We start from the raw sequence: 23,358 nt of genomic DNA on the forward strand, positions 1-23,358 counted from the left end.
TGATATCCTCCTGAGTCAATGTGTGAACATACATAAATATACTTTTTTAAAAGATTTGGGAAGATGTCAGTGTAGAGACAGATTGGACATGGCCATAGAAGGGGAAAGAGAGAGGAATAAAGTCAAAAATTACAAATTAATTGAGCAAGTCCACCATCTTCCACCATACCCTAAGTGCAGAAGTTCAGTTGAGTATAACTGTCTTTAATATTAAGCTATAGCTGCCATTATAAAACTTAAATTGCTTAACTTCTGCATCTTTATCTTTCTGTCTAAATTCTAACGGGATTCATTCACTCTTGTTATGCTTGCCGACAGGGTAGAAATTGAAGACCTCAACAGCTACAGTACAACTCAGATATGATCTGCTATATTCCCCACCACCCTCTGCTGAGTGAGTCAGTGAGAGGACACTGACACCACTGCTTAATAATTGAGGCGTTGACAGTAGCTTTGCAGAAGAGCTAATTGGAGAAGACAAAGCAGAGGTTAACTGGCCTGAAATGAGACAGTTAAATTAGCATTGTGTGTGCTCTGTGGCCCTTCTAAATCGGGCAGCATATTAATGACTCATGTTATGTGGCAAATGTATCTATTATTAAATAAAAACGATTGGATACCTTTGGTACACACACAAAAATAATTCAGCCATAAACATGCAAGTGAGAAAATCCAAACAAGTTTATTTACAAACACAATACCAGTATAAAGAATGATCTAGAGTCAGTTAAGAAGCACTGTGTTATATATATAACCTCCATAAAGTACACAGACCAGTTCCCTTCCTTTTCCATTCTTGATTCAGTTGTGTCTGTGCAACAATTTAGTGGTGGAGCCAAAACATTTTTGGTGTTTATATTTGCTGAACTCATATCTCTTGTGCATAAACACACAGAGTCTGTATAAATGATCAAAGAAACAACATAAATCTTATCAGCAAAGATGTCCTTCAAATACAACAGAAATAATGGACACAGCAGAGCATGAACGGAGGAGTGACAAAAAATTAATTTACAGTCTCTTAAAACCTTTTGCAGTGTACAACAGCATAAACAGCAGCTTTCCAATGTGTCAATGCACACTGCCTTCGAGAGTGTTAACTAAATGTTCACAGTTTAAAGGGGAAGGTGAAAGAATACAGTGGTAACAAACGCACTTCACAAAAAGGGCAGCAACTGTCTTCATACGTGCATCGTCATTCAATGGGGACTGCATCCACTATTATACAATTCAACAAATCCATTCGTCTCTCTGTGAAAAGGTTTGTGTATTTATCTCCAAAAGCACTGTGAGCTCCAGAGGAGGCTTAAGTGTAAACATATTTCAGTGATCATTGAAGCAGGCACACACAAAGCCAAGTATAGAGTAAAGTCATGCAGAGCGTTACATGATTATGAATGGAGTTTACAGGGAGTAAGACTTCGCTAATTCCAATAGAATACAAGCTGAGAACCGCACATGAATTCCTACACCTTAGAGAGTCTTAAGTGTCCTTTGATTCGAGAGACAAACTAAGATTTAGTTTGAAATTAATGTATTTGTAGATAAGCAAAACACATTGGTGCATTGCATATCATATCGAGGGGTTTTATTATCTCATAAGGCAGCATGGCTTAAGACATGAATGACAACGAGAGGCTGGGTGGCTCAACAGTACTCTGAGTACTGTGTCGCTTTACAAATTGGACGGCCTTGAAAGCCAAAGTTTTGCTCAGGTGGTGTCATTTTAAAATATTTATCTGGCTTTTGTCCAAAATCATGACAAGCCAAAAAAGCAAATGAAAAAGAAAACATCCTTGCCTCGCCTCATACTTTAGGACTTTTAGACGGGAGAAAGTAGGCCACTAAAAACAGGCCATTTCAATGGTGTTTTTAAAATATTCACCCAGTGAATCTGGTGAATAAGAAGTTAATTACAAAAGTAGACAATTGGATGTTACAATTTTTTTCTCCTTTTTTTTCTTAATAACAAGGTTCAGGTTTTGTTTTACACAAACATTAAAAGCTGCCACACCCACAGAGTGTCAAAGATAAAGAGAGAAGAGAGTGGGAATGAGGGGGCACAAAGACACCCACTGCGGCCCGTTTCAGCATAAATATCTGTGCAACGTTGAGTAGAAAACAACACCTCTGTACAGCAGAGCCACTAGAAAACTTCACAGAAACAACATCACTATGAAGACCACTTTTCACATTAAAAACAAGCATCCTATGGTTAAAGAGTGGGAGATAACCACAGTGATCTGATTGGCTAAGTGAACAAATTAAGGTACACATCGAAAAAAGAAGTATGTTGGCAGTCAAAGCAAGCAACCTTCACTGTGACGTGGAATAAGTGAGAGCAAAGACGTGTGCGCTCTGAAGGCCAACTCTCTTTTTAAATAGGGAGGAAATATTGTTTCATTGACTGAAATAAAACAGGCAAACCTGATTTTAAATAAACTAAAAGATAAACTACACTAAAGCAAAGGAGTGAGGGATCACGTGCACTGCCCCGTGTGTACGTTGATGATCCCACGAGTATGCATGTGAATGAAGTTGAAAATTTCGTGAGGCATTGCATGGAAGCCCGGCCGTGGCTTGACGTTGTCATAGTAATGGTGAGTGATGAAGATGCCAGAGGGGTTCATGGGAAACGCCCAGAAACCATAGAGGTGGACTTCCTCACACATCTCTAAGGCGGCGGTGACGAGCATTAGGCCGCTGCTGACCCGTTTGGCCCTGACGCCCTGCACTGCCCAGAAACGCTGCACGTTGAGAAGGTACTGCGGGTGGAAGAAGAACACGCCTCTCTGGGAGTCAAAGTCATCCAGCATGTACTTGACTCTGAAAGATACATCGGTGTTGCGGGTGTTGTAAAAGGCGGGAAGCACCACTGAGGAGTTCTCGTAATTCTGGAGGACTTCGTAAAATGGCCGCCGCCATTTCTCCAGCTTCTGAAATCTGCAGAGGAAGCGAAACATGAGATCCTACAGTACGAGCCAAAGAGATGGAGACATTGACAGATAAAGAAAGAAAGAGATAGGCCTGATTTCTCGATCAGACCCATATTTACAGTACCTCTCTGTAATGATGCTCGGATTTATTGTCACCAGATCTGTTTTAGTGCCAACATCAGCTGAGTACTTCTCATTGATGGGTGGTATGTTGCACCTGCAAAAAAGAAAGCACAAGTTCACTGATAAGGCATGCTGGTCCGCTGCATAATTGCTCATTCAATGGTTGTGATGAGGAGTTAAGTATCTACAATAAATCAACATTAACTGACTCCTGAACAGCAATTTTCCGATCATAGTTTAGCATCTGTGCCAGAATAGAAAGCTTGGCAGGCATAACAACACTTAGTGGGTTGGGGTTTTGCAACAACCTATTCAGTGCAACACTTGGGTCTCTTTGTGCAAATTAAGTGCTCTCTATTCACATATAAAATGTTGCCCAATCACAGACCAGAGCATTTTAACTACACTGGCTATCCAACTGCCAGATAAATGTTGGCATTGTACGTTTATGTAAACCATGAGTATGTAACATTTGTAGTGGATATGTTGAAATTTTACTTTTCTACAACACTGTGGTCAACGTGTGGTTATGTTTAGGTACAAAACACACTTGGTTATGGTTAGGCAAATTTGTATTTTGGCTTGAAATACTCGGTTTTGGTGGCACAATGACATCTGGAAATGCCGCAGAACACATACACTGCTTTAGCACATGTATGCTTTTTTAAACACGGGAAAACTTTTTAAAAGTAGGTGATGGACTTCTTTCCCATTGCCAGTAGACCAGAGCTGTGTAGACAAGTATACCTTTTTTTTCATTTCTGGTGTGTCTCGTTCGACATCATAGACAGGCCGAAAACAGGTTAGTAAACGATAAAAAGCAGCATGGAGGCTACTGAAATTGTTACAGCAGTTAATTCTTTTTTTTATATTTCTTACTTATTGAGTTTCTCTCTCAAAATCACTGCCAACTTAAGCTGGACAATGTTTGAGTGCTGCTTGGTAGGAGATGGACAGTATTTCATGGTGGCCCTTATTGTATCACACTGGCAAAGGGGCCAAAATGAGTGCATCCACCCAAATGTTGTATTTCCATGGCTGCTGACTGGGGCTAATTGGAGCTAGAGCCAAAAAATACCTGACTACTGCAGTCATTTGTCCAGGGAATGAATGCCAATTGTATCCTTTACCATTAACTATAAAAATCAAATTTTTGTAGGTGTTAATGGGTTTTCATCCAGTGGGTAAGGGGCTAAAATCAGCTTACATACATGTAATCAGAACTACGTACTTTAAAAATGTTAATGTGATACGAACGACATGTACAAATGCCCTGTATCTGCTTTTCGCAGAGACGTACAATACCAACATCTTCCTCTGGTGACAGGTCTGAGGAGTAAGTCTTTTTATGTGACTGCATGCTTGGTTGCCATTGACACTAAGTCCAACTTGTATTCGTAGACAACAATAATTAACACTGAATGATTATATCCTGTATATACCTAAACACAAAATCTGCTGAGTCAATTTCCTTTCCACATTTGGTGTTCTTGATGATGCCGCCATTTCCAATAACAGCACATTTCTTGTACTGTGATTTGGAATACGGCATATCCTAGATGACACAGACACATTTTGTTAGATTCACACAGACAGCATTGCAGGCTTTTGAAATCAAATGGCTGTTATCACCAGGTTAAGCAGCATCAAACCAGTGGTAGCATAACAAAAAACAGTATGGAGGAACACTCGTGAAGAGGTTATGAACTCACATCTGGGAACATCTTGAAGACTTCAGTGGTGATGGGAAGAATACCACTGGTGTCCACCTCATACCTCAGCTTGGTCCCTGCAGGAGTGTTCCTCTTGGTGGTGAACAGAAAGGAAGGAGCATTACAGCAGCGAGACAGAGACATCCTTCAGGAGGACACCAAAGAAAGGAAGGAGTTAGTTTCCTTGTAAAAGACTGCATGCCAGAGTCAAAACCATAATTAGCTTTTCCCTTGTGTTGATATTGGCTTTACCTCCTCATTGTTTGGGGTCCCACAGACCCTGCTTCTGTATGTGTAAAAATAGCAATTGCAAAATCAAACATTTTTTTGTGTGAATACATTTTTAATCTTTTCTTGCGATCTTTTTAAAACCAAAACTACAAAGAAGTGTTGTAAAAAAGACCTTTGCCACAAACTGGGCTTTCACATTTAATGAAGTGACAAAAAGCGGAAATGACCATAAAGCATCGTTATTGTACCTAATAAAGAAAATATTTCATGTTTAATATGTTAGAGGGCTGTACATGAGCAAGTGCAGATTCATTTGTTTGACAAGACATGTGCAGTATGTCATTGCATAATAATGCTACTTGGGGTGCTTGGGGTGACCCCAGGGGTCTAACTTCCTGTTCAGCTGAGTTGCTATAATACAATATTGGCATTGTACATTTCTGCAAACCATGGATATGTAACATTTGTATGTTCCATACATATCATATCACAATCCTAAAGTGATGTTCAAGAAGTGGAGAGTTTTCCAGCTGTGTTTGTAGCAACAAAAGCAAGTATTTTTAAGGAGAGTTTGGGACATTTCCAGCCATGCTTGTAACAAAAAAAGTGGGCATTTTTTAATAAGAGTTCATGGCATTACCATCAGTGTTTAAAGCAACAACAACCGCCTATTTTTTTAAGGTGTCATTGGAGCATCCTTAGCAGGGGTTGTGCTGGTTGTGATGTCGGCACATATTCATTAGCGTTTGTGGCATCAACAACCAGGTACTATAAGCTGAAACATGTTTTCCTAACCCTGACTAAAGCCCTTTTTAGATAGGAATTGTGCAAATTTGCAGGAAAGCCCAATCAGTCTTTTTTCAGCATTGGCAGTATAAAAACAAAATCAGCGAGTGCAGCAAAATGCCGCCTACCTACTTTTGTTTATACAGAATGCGCCTTTTTCGGGGCCATGGGGGGCGTGAGCAAGTAACAAAATATATAGCTCAGCGTGTGACGTAAACAGTGACGTGGAAGGGAAGCCGCGACTGGTCAGTCCTTTGGTGATTCTCTCTTAAGTCGGTCCGCCCTTCACTGTTCCCGTCATCTGACGGTTAATGGCCTCTTCGTTTGCGAGGGCAAGGAGGGCGCGCAGTTCCTTGTCTCCCCAGTTGCTCATCTTTACAGTGTCTGTCAGGTTTGTGTTTCCCTCTTGCTACTAGCTGTGCACTAATTCCTGCTATCAGCTGTTTCGTGTTTATCCACCGCCAGTGGCTCGCATGTGCAGCGTCATCAACAGCTCCTCCCACAAGTCATCAACAGCCCCTCCTGTTGTGGAAGGGCGCCTCGGTCTGTTTAAACTAAAAGGGTTCCGCAAATATGTCTACCCTACGAGGCGGAAAATTGGGCACCTCAGATCAACTCGCCAATCCGGCTCTGTGTGTCTAAACGCTCGCAGCTTGCCGGCAAAACGGCCCAACATTCGCGGAAAATCTGGCAGTGTAAAAGGGGCTTAAGTGTTTTTATGCCTAAACCACATCCATGGTAAACGTACAATGCCACTGAACTGCTCTTCTTGACCTCTGAACAAACTGTTAAAGAACTCTGTTACAGAAATCCAAATAGACTTATACAAGATGTGGTGGGATAGTCTTGCATATGAGGTTCTGTCAACACTAATCACAGATATATAGAGAATATGAAAACTCAAGGTTTTACAGCTGTTTCTGACACCGCTGAAAAACCGCTGAAACATATCCATGTTAAAAATCAAGCAATTCTTAATAACTAAAAAAATCTAAAAGTGATAAGTCTATATTAAGTGTATTTTTGAGCTGTCAAGAATCCCAATGAGTACACAGGTTTAAAGCACCAAAAAACAGAGGCAGTGGGAAAAAAGGGAAATGTTCAATGTGCAGACTGAGAAGTAGTGAAGTCATGTACAAGATTTTTAAAAAAATCTAGTCATTCATAAGTATATTTCCTCTGCTGAGACTGAGTAATGCTTACTTAAAGTTGCTGGTCTCCTCCTTGTTCTGCTCCCACCTACACACCTGCAGGTTTCTCCATCTCTCAAACAGGTCTGAGGTTTTCACCCTGGCAGACAGGCAGAGAGACTTGTGGAATGAGGAAGGATACCCATGGCCATGTATTTTCCGATTAATGTCTCTACAAGGGTAGTAAATTGAAGAAACATCATAAAAAAGACTCAAAAAGACAAGCAAAGGGGGGGCAGAAAATTGCAGTGGTTACTGTGTGATGGCTCTACTGATGCTACTGGATCTAGACTTCTTAATACGAAGGCAGAGGCTTCATCAAGGATGTCTGTGAATAGCTGTCCTTGAACTGACATTTCCTTTGAGATGATTGGGAGATGGGATTTGCTCTGGGAGGCAGGGTGGCACCATTAGTTTCACTGTCTGGCAGAGTGACAGCAGCTGCTCTCTGCCTCATGGGCCTTCATCAAGCGCCCAGAATGCATTTGACATTAAAGTTTGGCAGCCTGAGGGACACGCACAAAAGGTCACTGGACAATGTTCACATTCATACAGTACAGGAAATGTGCTGCTCAAATTGCAGTGAACACAGCAGGCTCATTGAGGAGGGAAGGCTAATGAATCCATGCATTGGTCTACTCCATAATGTGTCATATATAATGTAATATATATAGGGTGCTGCAGTTAGACTGACAATAAAAGCACTTTCAGCTGTAAAATATTGGCGATAAAATGGATGTCATGTGGCAAGACTTAGGCATTGTTCTCGCCTTCAGTTTGACTTTTGCAGTGGCTGTTTGTTGTTTATTAGATAATCACAGAGTCTCTGCCACTTGATTACTCAGTGATTATGATAAAAAGCAGAGTGAAATGATGTTCAAGAGTCATCAAATCCATTCATGGTCACCAATTGAGATGAATCTGCCCAATCTATCTCAATAGCTCTTCAACAGACCTTTTTAACAGGGAGGTCGTTATTGATAAAAATGCATGGAAAATGTTTGCACTGAAGAGGGGACTCTAGAAATGATAAACAATAAATTGTGCATCACAAATATTTGTGAGCAGAATGTTTGCTATTACATCAAATCACACTGGATGCTATCGTGTGAAAGTGGAGGGGTAATGGCCCCTTCCCCACTTCCTAATCCCTACATGCCCCCTTGCTCAGACTACACCCATCTTTGAACCTTGCCTTCATTTTGATCTCAAGTTTTGTCAGCAAATCTTTCACGATTGCAACGCTATCGTGTTGACAAAATCTGTCCACAGACAGATAGAAAGACAGACAGACAGACATATAAACAAACATATAAACACCTGGCAAAACACATTACTCAAATTGACTTTTGTGGTAGGTTCTCCAGGACCACAATTCAACATGATGACACACACACAGACTCATGAGGTGAAAACAATACAGTCTATCACCACTGGTAAACATCTCTTTTTAGGTTTGCAATTGCCATACGTCACCTCAAGAGGTTCGTAGGATAAATTGTAATAACGTTGGTGAGTTTTCACCATCAGGTCAAACGTCAGGTCAAATTTTTAAGCTGTCCAGTAAACTGCTTGTTTCTTGACCAAATACCTGCCAAACAAATGCCATTCCCATCAGCCTCAACTGCACTCTGTTTTGTGCAAATTAGCAAACGTTAGCATGCTAACATGCTAAAATGCATGTTTGCACTGTCATGTGAACATGTTAGCATTCTGACATTAGCATTTAACTCAAGCCTCATAGAGCCAATGGTGAAGCTGTCCTCAGTTGACCCTGCTATATTCTTTATTTTAGTCCTTTCTGGACGTTGGAAGAAAATCCTGCAACCTCAAAGTGAACTTAAAAATGTCAACAAGCTAAAACTAAAACGGTGTTTTACAGTTCTCACTGAACACAGACAGTTCACTGTTTCCACAAATCAAGTGGGGGATGTCTCCCTAACTTCTTGACAGGTACTTGAGGATCGCCTGAGGGGGAAAAAGATGTTACTCTAAATAAGGTCGTCCACCGCAGGTGTGGGCTACATCACAAAGAACACTCACATTGTCAAGACTTTGACGTCCATAATCTCCTGTCTGAGCTCCCTGCAAGCAGTGGAGTTGTATTCATATGAGCCATCGTAGTTTTCCAGATACCTGGAGGGATAGACACAGTCATCCTCGGCCTAAACTTCTCCACACACACAAGAGAATCAACACAATTACCAAAAAAAAAAACTGTGGAGATAAGAAGCAGTATATAAAACAGTGTGTTGAAAGGACACCATAAAGGAAAAAAGCTCACATTTACTACAAAATGTCTTCATGAATACTAGTATATCAGTGTAGCGTTGTGGGATGACAAATGACAGAAGTGATGTAACTGATTTAAGGCGTCACAAACGTGATACTAACATAAGGTTTACTGGACACTTGCACCAGATTCTATTACATCTTAGTCTAAACCAACTAATACACTTACTGAGGAAAAATAATACCTCTCATATTTTCACTTATTTAATGGGTAACGATGAGAACTTGCATGGTTTAAAACCAGTTTGACACTGGCGTTGTGATTAAAATGTGTATATATGCTGTGTATTAATTCAGAAGAGAAAAAGAGAACAATCAGAATAAGATCAGATAGCAGCATCTGGTTGATGTGAGTGTCTTCTTTGATGTGAAGCAGTACAATTATTTATATATTTATATACTTAACTGCATAAAAGTAATAATGTGTGTCAGCTGGGCTGGAAATAACGATGTGTCAATACATTGTGCACATAAACACATAACACAGATATTCATGCAAACTTGTAATCATAACATGGAGCCAATTACCAATAGGGTTTTTGTAATTTAATATTTTCAACTAGAGTTAAAGAATCTCATACATCTATCTTACACATATAAAACAATCATTACACTGAAATGGCAACATTAACCAAACAAAAATAATGTCTTCAGCATGGTGGTGTGACTGTGTTTTTGGTGGATTTGTCAAAATGCGTCTGCAGAGACAGCTGGAAGGATTCATACTTGATGTTAAATTCAAATCAAGGTGTCACTATGTTGCCATTTATCCGTGCACTGATGCCTCATTTCTTGCAGCATGTTGTATTTACGTGCAATCAGACTGCAGTCTGGATAAAATGTGTGTGTTTCTGTTTTGGGACAGGATGGAGGTGGTGGTTACGATGGAGTTTGAAAGGGGAGAAGGAGGAAACCACCAGTGTAACATTCTTTGTTTCTATGTTTACAAGATGTGAAAATCATGTTGGGCAGAGGAGATATATGATTTTTCTTATGCTGAAAAGATGAACAAAAAAAGAACAAATCTAATTTTCATAACTGCACTTTGAAGAAACAAGCGTAGATGAGATGTAAGTACTTTGTGCACAGAGGGATATTAGTAAGTTAGTTGTTAATGGAGTGGTTCTGAAATTTGGAATTTCCTTGTGCTTTCAGAGTATTTTAAAGCGAGACTATGTGACTATGTGAAAGAAGAAAGAACTCATTGTTCCTCTTACTTATGAAAAGTTGAATTCATAAAATATAAAAGACATTCTCCACTTTCTCTAAAATGATCACCTAATGTTGGTTATTGTATGCAAATTAGCATTAACAAGTTTGTTTGCTGACTTTATGACTCCTGTCATTAATTTCCTTCAAGGTCGACGTCGGCTACGTCCTTTGAAGGCAGCATCAGCCAAACCAAATGGTCTCCAAAATGGGACGGTTTGTAGAGAATTTCTCACGTATTTCCGTTATGGCACTGCTCATCTGCCTGACTCATTGATCTGTTATCTGTCTGAGGTTTGTGCAAGTTAGAATCTATGGCCCTGACCATGGCTCTGAAATATCAGTAGTCTGTGTATTGATAAATCAAAGGCGCTGTATCTGGTGCTAAAGTAGCAGATGGATTTGTAATTTGAGTCCCGCACTTCCATCAGTTTTGCCTTGGATCTATATATATATATTACAATATTCTCTAATGAACTATATAGATGTTAAAAAAATCAACAAATCGCCTACTGTGTTCTGTTATCTTGTAATCACCACTTGGGACCACAGTGGCCACTTTTCAGCATGAGTCACATCGTCTCGCTATGTGTTGATCGATTTAAATTAAATATCTTTCTTTTGGTAGATACTACAGATCAAAAGGTCGTTGGATTTTGTCCAAATTCTGAACACAGTTAAAACTGTTGCATTTATTTTCACCATTTTGTTTCACCAATTGCTTCAACAAAGTGTTTACTTTAAGGGGAATTACACACAAGGGTAAAATAACCACAGAAAGGTACAAGATAAAGTTAAAGCATTACACTAAATAGAAGATAAAATTTAATTACTGTGACCAAAAGTCTTGAAAATGCCTTTGAAATGTTTTTAACTTGCATGGAAATACAACGTTTCAGCTGTTTATTTCTGCCACACAGGCATGAGGCAATGAACAGGCACTAGAATGTGAGAAACGTGCATTATGTTTTCACATCAGCCAAATGCTTTTGTCCAACGTGTCAATAGTCTCACCCCCAAAGGGTTTCTCTCTTTAGCCCTGATCTATAATTTTCCTTTTAGGTTTGGGCAGAGGGCCACAGGCTGCATTTAAATAAACTTGTTTATATAAATAAAGATATTGATCCATGCAGCTAATTTTACTTTTAAAGTTTCAAAATATAACCCTTCTGAGGTACATCTGAATCTTGTAAAGCTCTAAATGTCGTGATATGTTTTCAGATTGACATGTAAAATGCTTCACGGATATTGACGCGCTTTGATGCCAAAATGGCAGCGACTGCTGTGTTTGTTAGAATGAATGTTGTTTTTTTGTCTCATCAGATAGAAAGATGGAGTGTGGTGTTTTGGAGGATGGATAATATTGCAGAATATTACCTGTGGAGGTAAATGAGGCGAGTTTAGAAAGAAATAATAGTAATAAAAGAACACAACAAGCAAATACAATGGAGGGATGCATTAAAGGAACAAGATGCTGGGATGAAATCGTACAAATAAGGAACAATGAAACTGGTTGTCTACATCCACCTGATGATGCAGTGTATTTCTGAGGTTTGACTGAGAGGAGCATCTGTTGAATAGAAAATACCTGACACTTCTGAAAAGGGCTATTCATACTTGTTTTAGCTAAGATGATGAAACCTTTGCAAGTGTTCTCTGTTCAGATCTCAAAAGCAAGACATGTAATTCACTTAATGAGATGAATTTCATCTCATGTGGCATTTTAGGGGTTCATCGTACAATGCTGGTGCAAAAACCAATCCAGAATGAAAAAGACTTGCCAGCATTTTACCACAGATACTAACATCTACTGCTCAGTGTGATGAGGATTTGGAGCTTTGGGGAACTAAATCTGGCACGTTCCTGTCTAATTGCAACAAGGAAAGTAAAGTGGAAAAGGGGGTAAGTCCAGGTCGCAGAGAGAGACAATGCAGATGTGAGAAGGGGCGATAGGGGGGAGCAGAGAGAAGTGTCCACACTATGTACATGGCATACACACAGAGCTGTGCAGAACATATGAGACACAGATTGAGGAGGACAAGGCATTCGGAGATGGGTGCTGGATGGGACACAGACGTACGAGGAGAAGCCAGTACATCAACAGGAGACCGTGGTTCAACCAGCTTCTGAAGGGGGGGATGGGGATCTGGGGTCGAGGTGGACGGGATCAGACAACATGCAAGAGCAAATCTGAAGTGCAACCACCACTGAAAAAATATGAGAGTTTATACCTTTCAGAGTAATGAAAAAGAAAGAGGCATTCTTGGGTTTCTGTGAAAGTACTAAAAATGCCTTCAAACTGGCCTACCTTTTTTTTTTCTTCTTAATATCGGCTAGGCAGGGTGTGACTATTACGGAGATCTGTGAATCTGGCTGAAAATTCTGACGGAAACATCTGTCAACATGCAGACAGGTTAAGTTAGAGTTAAATATGTGTCCTGTGACATCACCACCCCCGCTACCTTCCCTAAACCTGCAGATTACAAAACAAGTAGAGCATAAAAAAGTGTACATGTGCTGCAGCTTTGTGTTCTCTCTAAAGCATCTGAGGAGACTGCTGTGCTGTATCAGCGGCCCAGTCCACACATGCAGGGCTGGGTCGTCACTAGGATGGATTTGAAAACTGTTGTGTTCTCTTTCACTCTATCTCTCTCTCGCTCTCTCTCTCACGCACACTCTCTTTTCTCAGAGGTGTTGTGCAGTCAGTCACGCTGGAAAAGTACCTTTTCCTTCCATTTCTGGCAGGCTTCAGAGATCCATCATCCGAGAAATTAACGGGACCGGTCCAATTTCCTGTCTCGTCCCCTTTGAGTCGGCTAAACTGTTGCGCACTAGTAAGAAAATGAATCAGTTTATTTTGGGATTTATTGTCCTTACTGTGCAGATGTCAAACACATACAACCAAGCCCATGTGTTCACTCATAAAACTCAACTGCGCACACACACACACACACACACACACACACACACACACACACACACACACACATACATTAAAGGGGGACCAGCTTTTTGGCTCAAGAAAAACAAGTCAAAGTATGACACCAAACATGGTTAGAATGAATTTTCGGTTAATAATGATATCATGGTTTGAATGGTTCATTTATGCCCTGCTGGGCTTTTGCCACTATCCCGAGTGTGATTCAAGCATTCACACTCTGCAATATTTGGCCTGCAGGAGTGGTAGACTTTTAGTTCAATGTATTAAAGTCACAGTGATTTAAGGGAGGAACAACAATCATTGCCAGCGCTGCTGTGAATGTCAAATTACTTCTGAGGAAGAGATGCCAACTGAGTTGCCAAGAGCAGATTTCCACGATTTAGACCATATTTTGAGCCAGATATTACTTTTAAAGGCGATTTCTTCAGGGATTATCTTGATTTGCTTTTCAAGACTACAAATTTGCAACACAAATGTGTCCGTGTCTAATAAAAAGGCACTACTGGCTGCATTATCAGATATTTTCACTAAAAATATTACAGTGAATTCATCAGAGGAGGCCATTTGGTGCAGGTGCTTCATAGTGCTCTCATAATTAGGATGCTGTGCATTCTGAATACACCAACTAATCTTAGGGAACAGGGGGGAGCTTGTTTACAGTAATCTACAAAGAGTCTTTTTTTGGATTTAATCCCCTCACGGGAGAACAAGTGAAGACTTACAATACCAAGGCCTAAAACATATTTTGTATTTAACAATATCGCTGGGTATATTCTATGCTGTTGACAACAAATCCCATAAAAAGACAAAAACCATGAATGCATAACTTTCAAATCTCCAGCCTGTCTGTGGCTCTCAGATCCAAGTCCATTAGTTCCTAGTAGACATAAATATATATACTTTTACTCTTTAAAAAACAATCAGCAATTTGCTAAAACAGCTGGATGCTGCACAAAAGCTAACTCAGCTAGCTCACTCAGACGGGACCAAATTGTGTATTTGTTGCAGCCCAGTTGCCAGAAATTAATTGTTGGCATTGTATCTTTCTGCAAACCACAAATGTGTAACATTTGTGTCATCTATACATATCATATGAATGTTTCTAAAGTGACATAGTTCTGATTACATGTGAGTTGAATTTGTCATTGGGAGGAGGAGGGAATGGCATGACCCCTGGGCAAGATGGCTGCCAAGCAGCAGCCCACTGCTTGAGACCAACAAACAACTAATCCAGTTGTTTTTAGCCATACATCTGTGAAACCTATTGTTTTTAGTGAGCCATAAGCGGCATTTCCTGCTGAAATTGTGCCACCAAAAGCAGGTGTTTTTGACAAATCATGGGAGGCTTTTCCAGCAGTGATTATGTATTTGGGTATTTCAAACCCAACAGTCTCTTTCTAATCATAACCAAGTGGTTTCTGTGCGTAAACATAACCACACGCTGATCACAGCATTGTTAAAATGTTAAGTTTCAACATATCCACTACATAATAACAGACAAACATTAAATATGCATGGTTTGCAGGAATGTAAAATGCCAACATTTACTCTGCTGATTGTGTGGTTTATTGGGACTATTTTAGCCAGAGATTTTGTGCATTAGCTAGTATCTAAAGCACCAGGATTCGACTCAAATAAAAGTCATCGTAATGAGGAAAAATGTCACCATGCACAACAGTGTGGCTCATTTTGTGTATTTTTACCCATTTTTTGGACAACAGTGGAGGTCTATGGATCAGAGTTAGAAAGAAATAATAGTAGAGTTTTCATGTTATTTGTTGATGATAAATATCCTTTGAAATTCCGCAGTTCTTTAATTATGAACAGATTATTCACATACCATACATCCAAACATCAGTGGGTGTATAATTTCTCCTATCACCAACTGATTATTATGCAAGTATTCATGTGTGACTCATTTCTGAGAGTGCTCCGTGGGTGTTGTGCTAAATTCAGCAGGGAAACTGAACCCAAAGAGCCTTTCTGGGTGCATTATGTGATTGAGCGTTCATCATCGGGAACTCATGTCAGTACTGATCTGCAGGCGCATTCTCTTAGTGCCACTTCAACTCCTCAGTAACACTCTGTAACCGGCTGCAGAGAAAGAACACGCTGAAATCAGAAACATGTCTGTGCCTAAAAGAGGACAGCTGTTATGCAGAAAAGCGGATCAAACCAGCACAATGTAGTCACATATACCATGAATCATAATCATCAACAAAACTTTACGTAGCCTGTTCAACCTTGACTTGATCAGTATCACATATACAGTACTGATATTTTTTAATATGCTGTCACCAATAAAACCCAATCAATCTTATGTGACCACCTCTTACTCACTGGTCAATCCAGTGCCTTCAGTCCAAACATTAAGAGTCCATTTATCTCCCATTAACTCAATTATGAGAACAGACAGTAATCTAAGCATCGGACGAACAACAAGCACAAGTTGTTCTGTGGCACTAATGTGCTCTGATTCTGCCCTTGAGCATCGATAATGGGACTTGAAAGCAGGAAGGACTTTTATACTATTGGATTTTGTGACTTGGCTGGCTTTTAGGCAAGGCCTGGCACAATGACTGAGATGACCATTTATTATGTCCTTGGGTATTTCCTGTAACGACTTAGGGCTCCTTAAGGTGGGTACTTAATTGTCTTTGGCAAAACAGGAAACTTAATGCTGTTATTTATGAAAGCAGATGTGATGTCCTCTGGATCTCTGTCTTGTTTCCTCTCTGCACTTTTAACAGGGAACCAATCTTGTAAATGGTGTAGGAGCTGTGTCCTCTAAATTATGAACTAGCAGTTCTAGGTGCTGCTATGTGTTAGAATCAATAAATTCTCATATAGCTCTGCAAAAACACAGAAAGCTGCTCAGAATCAGGGGGATACAATGCAAACACATAATACATCAAGAAGGGCTCATAAACAGAGTCAGTATTTGCTGTAAACAGGCTTGTAGCACAAAATTCTGGACCTTGTACATATTCATTCTCTATGGGCCTCTCCGTGCATCTGCAGCTATTCATCTGAGTATGTTATTTATCAAATACCAAATATTTGCTGGTTTCAGCATCTAAAAACGTTAAGATTTCTGCTTTTCTTTGTTTTGTAAAGCCCAGTTCAGACCAAAGATTGGCAATGAGATGAAACTGTTGTAGAACGTTGCGGGAAAAAGTTGCAGCGATGTGGACTGGCTCAGCTCGACTCAAGCTGGCTGAAGGTGTCCCCTGCGACTCAACTTGTCAAGTTGTCCTGGCTTGATTTAGAACATAAAACACGTCACCTGTTTCAACAACCATTTAGCTTGTGGCGAAGTCAGCTGGTCAAGTCAGGTACAAACTGTCAGAAAATGGCGTGTTCGCTTGCTGTGGCATTCTCTAACAACAGCTTTCTGTCCCCGCTGAGTCCGTCTCACTTAGATCAGCAGCATCCCCGACCTCACGGTGTAGTGGTGATGCTGCTGGCTGTATGTACACATTTCAAACTCAAAAAGAACTCTTACAGAGTACAGGAAGTCAATTCTATGTAGATGATAGGCCGTCTTGTCCAGTTTCATTGGTGCAAAGTTTTCAGAATGTTGCAGACCGATACATTGCAAGTACTTGCGAGTTTCAACACATCTTGTTATGAATCTTTGGTCTGAACTGGGCTTTAAGGTGTAGTGTGTAGGATTCAGTGGCATCTAGCAGTGAGGTTGCAGAGCTAAAACCTCTCCCATGTGCCAAGGGTGTAGGAGAACTACGGTGGCCACCACACAAACACAAATGGCCCTATGTAGAGGCAGTGTTTGATTTGTCCGTTCGGGCTACTGTAGAACAACAGGCGTTCTCCGTGAAAGAGGACCTGCTACATAGCTAGTTACAAACGGCTCATTCTAGGTTAACAAAAACACAACAATTCTCAGTTTCTCAGGTGATTAAATATAGTTATCATATGCCATATCTGCCAATAGATGCCCCTAAATCCTACACACTGAACCTTTAATGTTGTAAATTTATATTTTTGTTTGGTTTAGTTTTTGTGCAGTCACCTTGACCTGTGGGAAAGCTGTGATGGACATTTAAACCTATTTTTCTAATGTTTTAGAGATATAGAATTAACTGACAGTCTAGATACCTATTTGTTGCAGTTGCAAAGCCACTAATTTTCGGATGGTTACTAACCAGCCTGGGGCCTTTGGTGCTGCTCCTTCTAGCTGAGAGTATTTTTAGAGATTGCCCTCTTCAAGTCAAATAGAGTTGAAAGTTAATATGTCTTCCTTCACAGAAGTGTGTCACTCACTGAGATCATTTAATGAGCTTCCCTCTTGAATCTGCACTGCCATTTTACAATCCTGCATTCACCGCTTCTTCATCTTAATGTGAGTGAAGGCGGGCAGCGAGCTGATTCATGTGACTCAATGGCCAGAATTATTAAGTACAAGAATGTTCATGACTTAGTTTGACATTAACGGATGTCTTCATACATTTAGAGGAGAGCCCGTTGCCCTTTGGTCATGTGTGGCGAGCTGGTTAAGGTTGATAAAGCTGTCACTCCCAATTTAAGCACCCAAATGTCTCCTCTGCTGCGGTTCGAGCCTATAGATGCCTCTGGTAATTTACAGAGATATTTTTGTCTGTGATGCCCTGAAACACAAGTGCAAGACAAACACCCTGCCAGCATGTTGTCATGCTTGGTTTTCACAGGAAACCAGGCTGGGTGTGGTCGAACCCATGTGGACAACAACTTCTGGTTGTTTACGCTTGGAGAGATGTCATAAGATGACGTCTTCTCCCTCTCTCTCTCTGCATCATCCCCCACACACATCCATGCAAACACAGCCATCGCATCACTCCCTCTCAGTCTCTCACTTTCATCGTCTCCTTCCTCTCCCCCCCTCCCCACACTTGCACTGAGGTGTGTGTGCAGACAGACTGTAGCAAAATGGCTGCCGCTGCATGAGCCCACTGGTTTCTGTTGTGTGGCTTGTTCCCCTCTATCTCCTAAGAGGGGGACAGGTGAAGAAAAGGTGTGTGTGTCTGGTCTGAATTCATGCATCTCACACCGCAGAGGTCGGGATGCCATGAATCCACATTGAGCATCATCAGACCAGCCCAGCAGGGTGGCGGGGAAGGCGGGTTAGCTGTGGGGTGGGGGGGCGTTCAGATTGCAGCACATGCTGTATATGTTTGCTTTAACATACAGTATATGTGCTGTCTGTTAAATATCTGGAGGTGGGGATAAAGTTTTCAGATTGTTCCTTCTGTTTGGAGTGAGATTTGGTGTTCTTTGTGAGATTTTCTTTTACCACCTTAAGATAAAACATCCCGGCTTCTCAGCATCTGCTCGTCTCACACTGAAATTTGTCTCAGAATCTAAAGATAAGGGGCCTGCAATTTGGTAGATAAATTGGTCTTTAAATGGGGGTGGATGAGTGCAAAAGTGGGACTTCCAACCAGCTCAAGAACCTTATGAAGGAGACATATACTGTTGCAGAGGTATTATAAAACATGGCTCTGCAGTGGCTGTGTGTGCACCGAATGCAGTCTGGTACAAATGATTTATTTAACAGGGACCAATAAGAAATACACATCATCTTTATCATGTTAATATCTGTAATCATCATCATCAGCTCCAATAGCTTTCAGTTGCATTCTGATAATCTGATGCCGCTGTAAGATGTAGGCTACGACCAGTCAAGAAGGCTGAAGCGTAAAAATCAAATAAAGATCTTTGGAAGAAAAAAAAAGAAAGGGAAAACATTACCATACACAGCTGGAGCACTGTGTATGGTATGAATGTGATGCTTCGTTCTCAGAAAATATATAAAAAATAAATCCAATGGAAATTGTTTCTATGCCACTGGGAAAAAAGATGGATGGTTAATTGCTTTTGTTCTTTTCAGCCATGAAAGCTTGTTTTCCCCCATGCGCCCCTGACATGTAGTTCATCCAGGCTACTCCCATTTACACTGAACAATTTATCATTTTTATCATTCATTACTTATGGTTTTCATCATTCAATTCATCACTGAGCATTAACACAAAGCAGCTATGAAGGCACGCTTTTTAAAGCTGGGTGTTATCCTTACAGTGTTGTTATTAACAGCAAGGCCTGCGCTCTAATTGCCTTTGGGTAACGACGACCAAACAGAGATAATCCACACTTACCTCTTAATGTAGTTTTTCCCATAGAGAATCTGTTGCAATAGTGTGACGAGTCCAAATGCGCAAATAAATATAAAGCAAAGAGATCTATTGCCGAGTATATCTTTACCCGACGATGGGTCGGCGTATCCCATTCTTCGGCGCAGCATCCAGGGCTGACAGTGACACCCGGTTAGGTGTCTCTCTCCGCTGCATTCAGGACCAGGAGCTCAGGGGTCTTGTACCCACTGGACAGGACATTGTCCATCACCTTTCTAGTCTATCTTACTGCTCTCATACCGCAGCATCATTGCTGTTGGATGATAAGCATCTCAATGTACCGCTAGTTGCGACCTCAATTGTGTCCAATTCGACAAAAAAAAATCTCTATATTTGTATATTTTGCAAATGGACGGGTGTAAAGACATTAAATCTTATCTTGATTTGTATCGGGTACCGTGCGCAAACTGGTCTCGACGAGGTGCAGTCGCTCGGTCGGATGTGAGCAATGCAGATGATCCAAAAACGCGCTCAAAAGGTTATTTGTCTGGAATTAATCCCGAAATGATAAATCAAATAATGCAAATGCGTCGATGCCAAGCGCGATTTTTCTCGCTTTAGCTTACTGATGCGAGCAGGGGAAAGAAAAAACATCCTCCATGCTTCATCTCAAATCTGAGCGTGACTGAAATGTTAAAGGAGGAGGATGCGCCTTTTCTCAGTCCGGTAGCCGGGGGCGCGCCGCGTTACATTCAGATGCTCCTCGCTCACAACCCAAGGTCATGGTCTCCTTTACACGGATGCACCTGTGCTCTCAGAATAGCCTAAATATAAATCCACCTCATTCACCTGACCCCCATTAGGCTGTTAAAATGTACCTGCCACTAAACTGTACATCATCTAAAATTACATTTTATTATCATGTCTTTCAGGCTGATGCTGCTGCAGCACTACTGTAGGGGAGAGCGGTGTCGGCTGGGACAGGAGGGCAGTTTGGACAGGGTCTTCTTAGCAAGTTAGAAAGCAACTATGCCCATGCTCAGCCACACCCTATTTACTTTCAACCTCAGTGGAGTGGAGACCTTTTACAATTCCTATTTATTTACAATGTGAAAGCGTGTAAATAAATTTGTGGTTCTTTGTTATTTTCATCCACAATACTGTTTTTAGTAATGTCACACACACACACAAAGATATTGTTAGAATGCTGATTTTTGGGGGGGCTGATCAGTTGATGCTTGTGTTTGCTGTCTGAATTTTTGTTGGTAGCCAGCACTGGAGTCCAAAGTGTGTCTGCTCTCTCCCTACATCCTCTATGTGGGTGCAGTTGGGACAGTATTGGTTATAGTTCCTACCTTGTTACAAATCAATAAAAAAGTAGATGAAAACAAGACAAAGGCTTGTCACTGAGTGTAAAAAAAATGCAAAGACTTCATTTAGGCCCACATTTCAACCCCTGAGCATATTTTCATGTGCTGGATTCATCTATTAAACTCTCAGCTAAATAACATATCTCAGTAATTTATCTTTAATATTTTTGTTTTTCTCAAAGAAACACCTTGTTAATATAATGTGTTCAAACTTAAAATTTAGGCTGCTTTTTTTCCGAATTACATGTCATCCCAACCATCCCGGGAAGGTGGAATTTGGGGAAAATGCAATGGTAAAACAAATGTGCCTTTCTCATTTGTGTTGGGCTGTGATAACTGATAGATTGTTAGTAGAAACCTGTATCTGTTCGGGGATCAAACTATTTTCCATTTCTGTTCAAGAAGTCTGTGAGCAATGGAGGGTTATTTTGTGTCGATATAAAAACTTCCCACTCTCCCCTATATATTACCCTTGATTCTATATGCTTATATAAGTGAAAGGCAAGACAAACAATTTTCTTAATGATACCTCTTCTCTTTCTAATCTAATGGCTATTTGAGTTTCACTGTCTCCTGCCCACTGTTTTAGGGCCCTTAAAGCTTGACAGCAACAATGTGGCTAAACCCTGGCACCATGACAGCAGCACCTCCTCAGGGCCAAACTCCTGACAGAAGTCAGAGGATCTTTACAGCACTGCTGCTGATAATTGTGTTAGTCCCATTGATTTCTGCCAGTGTCCACTATGACAGCTGTTTGAATGTGTCATCAAAGTCCATCTGGTGCAGTCTGGGCTGCTTCAGCAGTGTGCATTAACACCGTTACAAGCAGCAGAGTCGTAGGTGTGTGTGAAAGAAGAAATACCTGATAAAGATTTATTCAGTCTTAATGGTGTCAGACTCTTCAAAATGGGGAATGTGGGAGGATTTCTGCCCCGCACTTTAAGGAGTTATCAGTGAGTGCTTTTGCAAATCTGTTAAGTCTGCTACTTATAAGGACACATACTGTACAAGGGACACACCACTTTACTTTCAGTAATCCACATCACTGAACCATCTAGAGATCAGATGACAACACTAAAATTTGAATTCCTATAAATATATATTTTTTTACATTTAACCATTAAATTAATTTATTTATCTGGGTCGAAGTCATGGAGGCAGCAGGCTATAAGCAAAGAAGGCAGACATACTTCTGTGAAGCCACGGCCCTCAGGACCTGAGGCAGTCCCAGGCCAGACTGTCGTCCCTCCAGCATGTTCTGGCTCTGCCCGAGGGCTCCTCCTAGTTGGATATGCAGAGAATATCTCTAAAAGGAAGCATGCAAGAGACTTCCACCCACTCCTCTCAACACAAATTAGAGCGATCCCAGACACCCCGCTGAGGAAGCTAATCTATATTCTGTCTTGTATTCACAGTCTTATTCTGTATGTCACTGTGATCTAGTCATCACAGATTTGGAACATATCCATGGCTGAATTAACCTGCCAGGCAATGGGGGGCAATGGGGGGTGCACTATGCTGCCTAATATAGTAAGTTAGTTTCAAATACAGTCAAGTGCAGTTCACAAAGCTGACAACACATTGCAGCATTGACCTAACACAAAAGCTTCATACAGGTTATATGATGGCAACTGAGCCATCTCCATGACAATTACTTAAGATGTGAAATACAACTTAAAGCCCCAGAAAAAGCTAGACTTTGAGTTAAGATCATTTTGTCTGACTCAATTATATTTTGCCCAATGCCATAGAAGTAGCCTACTCTTATAGGCCTATGCTAGAACTCCCTACCACCTGGGTTCCAGTTTGTTGCGTCAGTTAGTTTGTTTTATTTGATTTAACAAAGATTTCAATTATGCAAAAAAAAGCACACTATCAAATAAAACAAAACTATTTTGACATCAAGAGTACATGATACTGTGGGCCCATACTTAGCTGCACAACATTAATCCACCTTTAAATCATATGCTCCATTTTACACTAATGAACAAACCAGTGTACTTGAACCCATTCAATTGGGTCAGCAACGTTATGCAAGAATGACAGCGGCAATCAACCATATTCTTGGTAAGCCTTCCATGGCTTGACCCTTGACCTTTATTAGGGCATACCTGTTCACAAATGATCAACTACCTTTTAAAATATTTTTAATATATGAAGTTTTACACTAAGTTGTTCATATCTGTTTTTAGTTTTGTTCAACATATGTGGTGAGTTTCAGTGTAGCAGTATTTTTCTTTTTTTCTTCTTCTTTTATTTCTGTTTGTATTAATTGCCTGCCTCATGAGCAACAAATGCCCTAACATAAATTATTGGGCGTTTTGATAACATTGTATTATAAAGTTTTTTTGTTTTTGTTTAAATACGTCAAAAATAGGCTCGGGCAGGTAAAAAATAACGTTTATTTTAGCTTGTTAGCCAAATGCTACATGGGGTCACA

The 23,358-nt window shown here is 40.5% G+C and overlaps 1 protein-coding gene across 4 annotated transcripts; it reads right to left on the reverse strand.

Annotated features, from left to right (window-relative positions):
* Positions 1 to 663: 663 nt before the first annotated feature.
* st8sia5 (ST8 alpha-N-acetyl-neuraminide alpha-2,8-sialyltransferase 5) lies at positions 664 to 20,267 on the reverse strand. 4 transcript variants are annotated; one of them, XM_050053618.1, is made up of 9 exons: positions 19,573 to 20,267; positions 13,203 to 13,310; positions 12,788 to 12,874; positions 9,022 to 9,114; positions 6,992 to 7,078; positions 4,772 to 4,916; positions 4,502 to 4,614; positions 3,061 to 3,153; positions 664 to 2,943 (listed from the first exon to the last, which is right to left on the reverse strand). In XM_050053618.1, exons 1-9 carry the CDS (start codon positions 19,716 to 19,718, stop codon positions 2,481 to 2,483), a joined length of 1,335 nt encoding a protein of 444 aa, XP_049909575.1. In that variant the 5' UTR covers positions 19,719 to 20,267; the 3' UTR covers positions 664 to 2,480. The 4 variants fall into 4 exon arrangements, with proteins under 4 accessions (XP_049909575.1, XP_049909574.1, XP_049909577.1 ...); XM_050053617.1 differs by having other exon boundaries at positions 6,992 to 7,150; XM_050053620.1 differs by lacking the exon at positions 12,788 to 12,874 and having other exon boundaries at positions 19,573 to 20,266.
* Between the last annotated feature and the right edge of the window lie 3,091 nt (positions 20,268 to 23,358).

This window comes from Epinephelus moara, chromosome 9 (genome assembly GCF_006386435.1).
Source record: "Epinephelus moara isolate mb chromosome 9, YSFRI_EMoa_1.0, whole genome shotgun sequence".
Taxonomy (NCBI): Eukaryota; Metazoa; Chordata; class Actinopteri; order Perciformes; family Serranidae; genus Epinephelus; species Epinephelus moara.

Bases quoted from the DNA above. Each gene is read 5' to 3' on its own strand.
- st8sia5 (XM_050053617.1), bottom strand. From the start codon at position 19,718: ATGCTGCGCCGAAGAATGGGATACGCCGACCCATCGTCGGGTAAAGAT. The intron at 7,151-9,021 runs GTGAGTGTTCTT...CTACCCTTGTAG, and splicing joins GACGTCAAAGTCTTGACAAT to AGACATTAATCGGAAAATAC. The intron at 4,917-6,991 runs GTAAGCATTACT...GTCCTCCTGAAG, and splicing joins GAGGAGACCAGCAACTTTAA to GATGTCTCTGTCTCGCTGCT.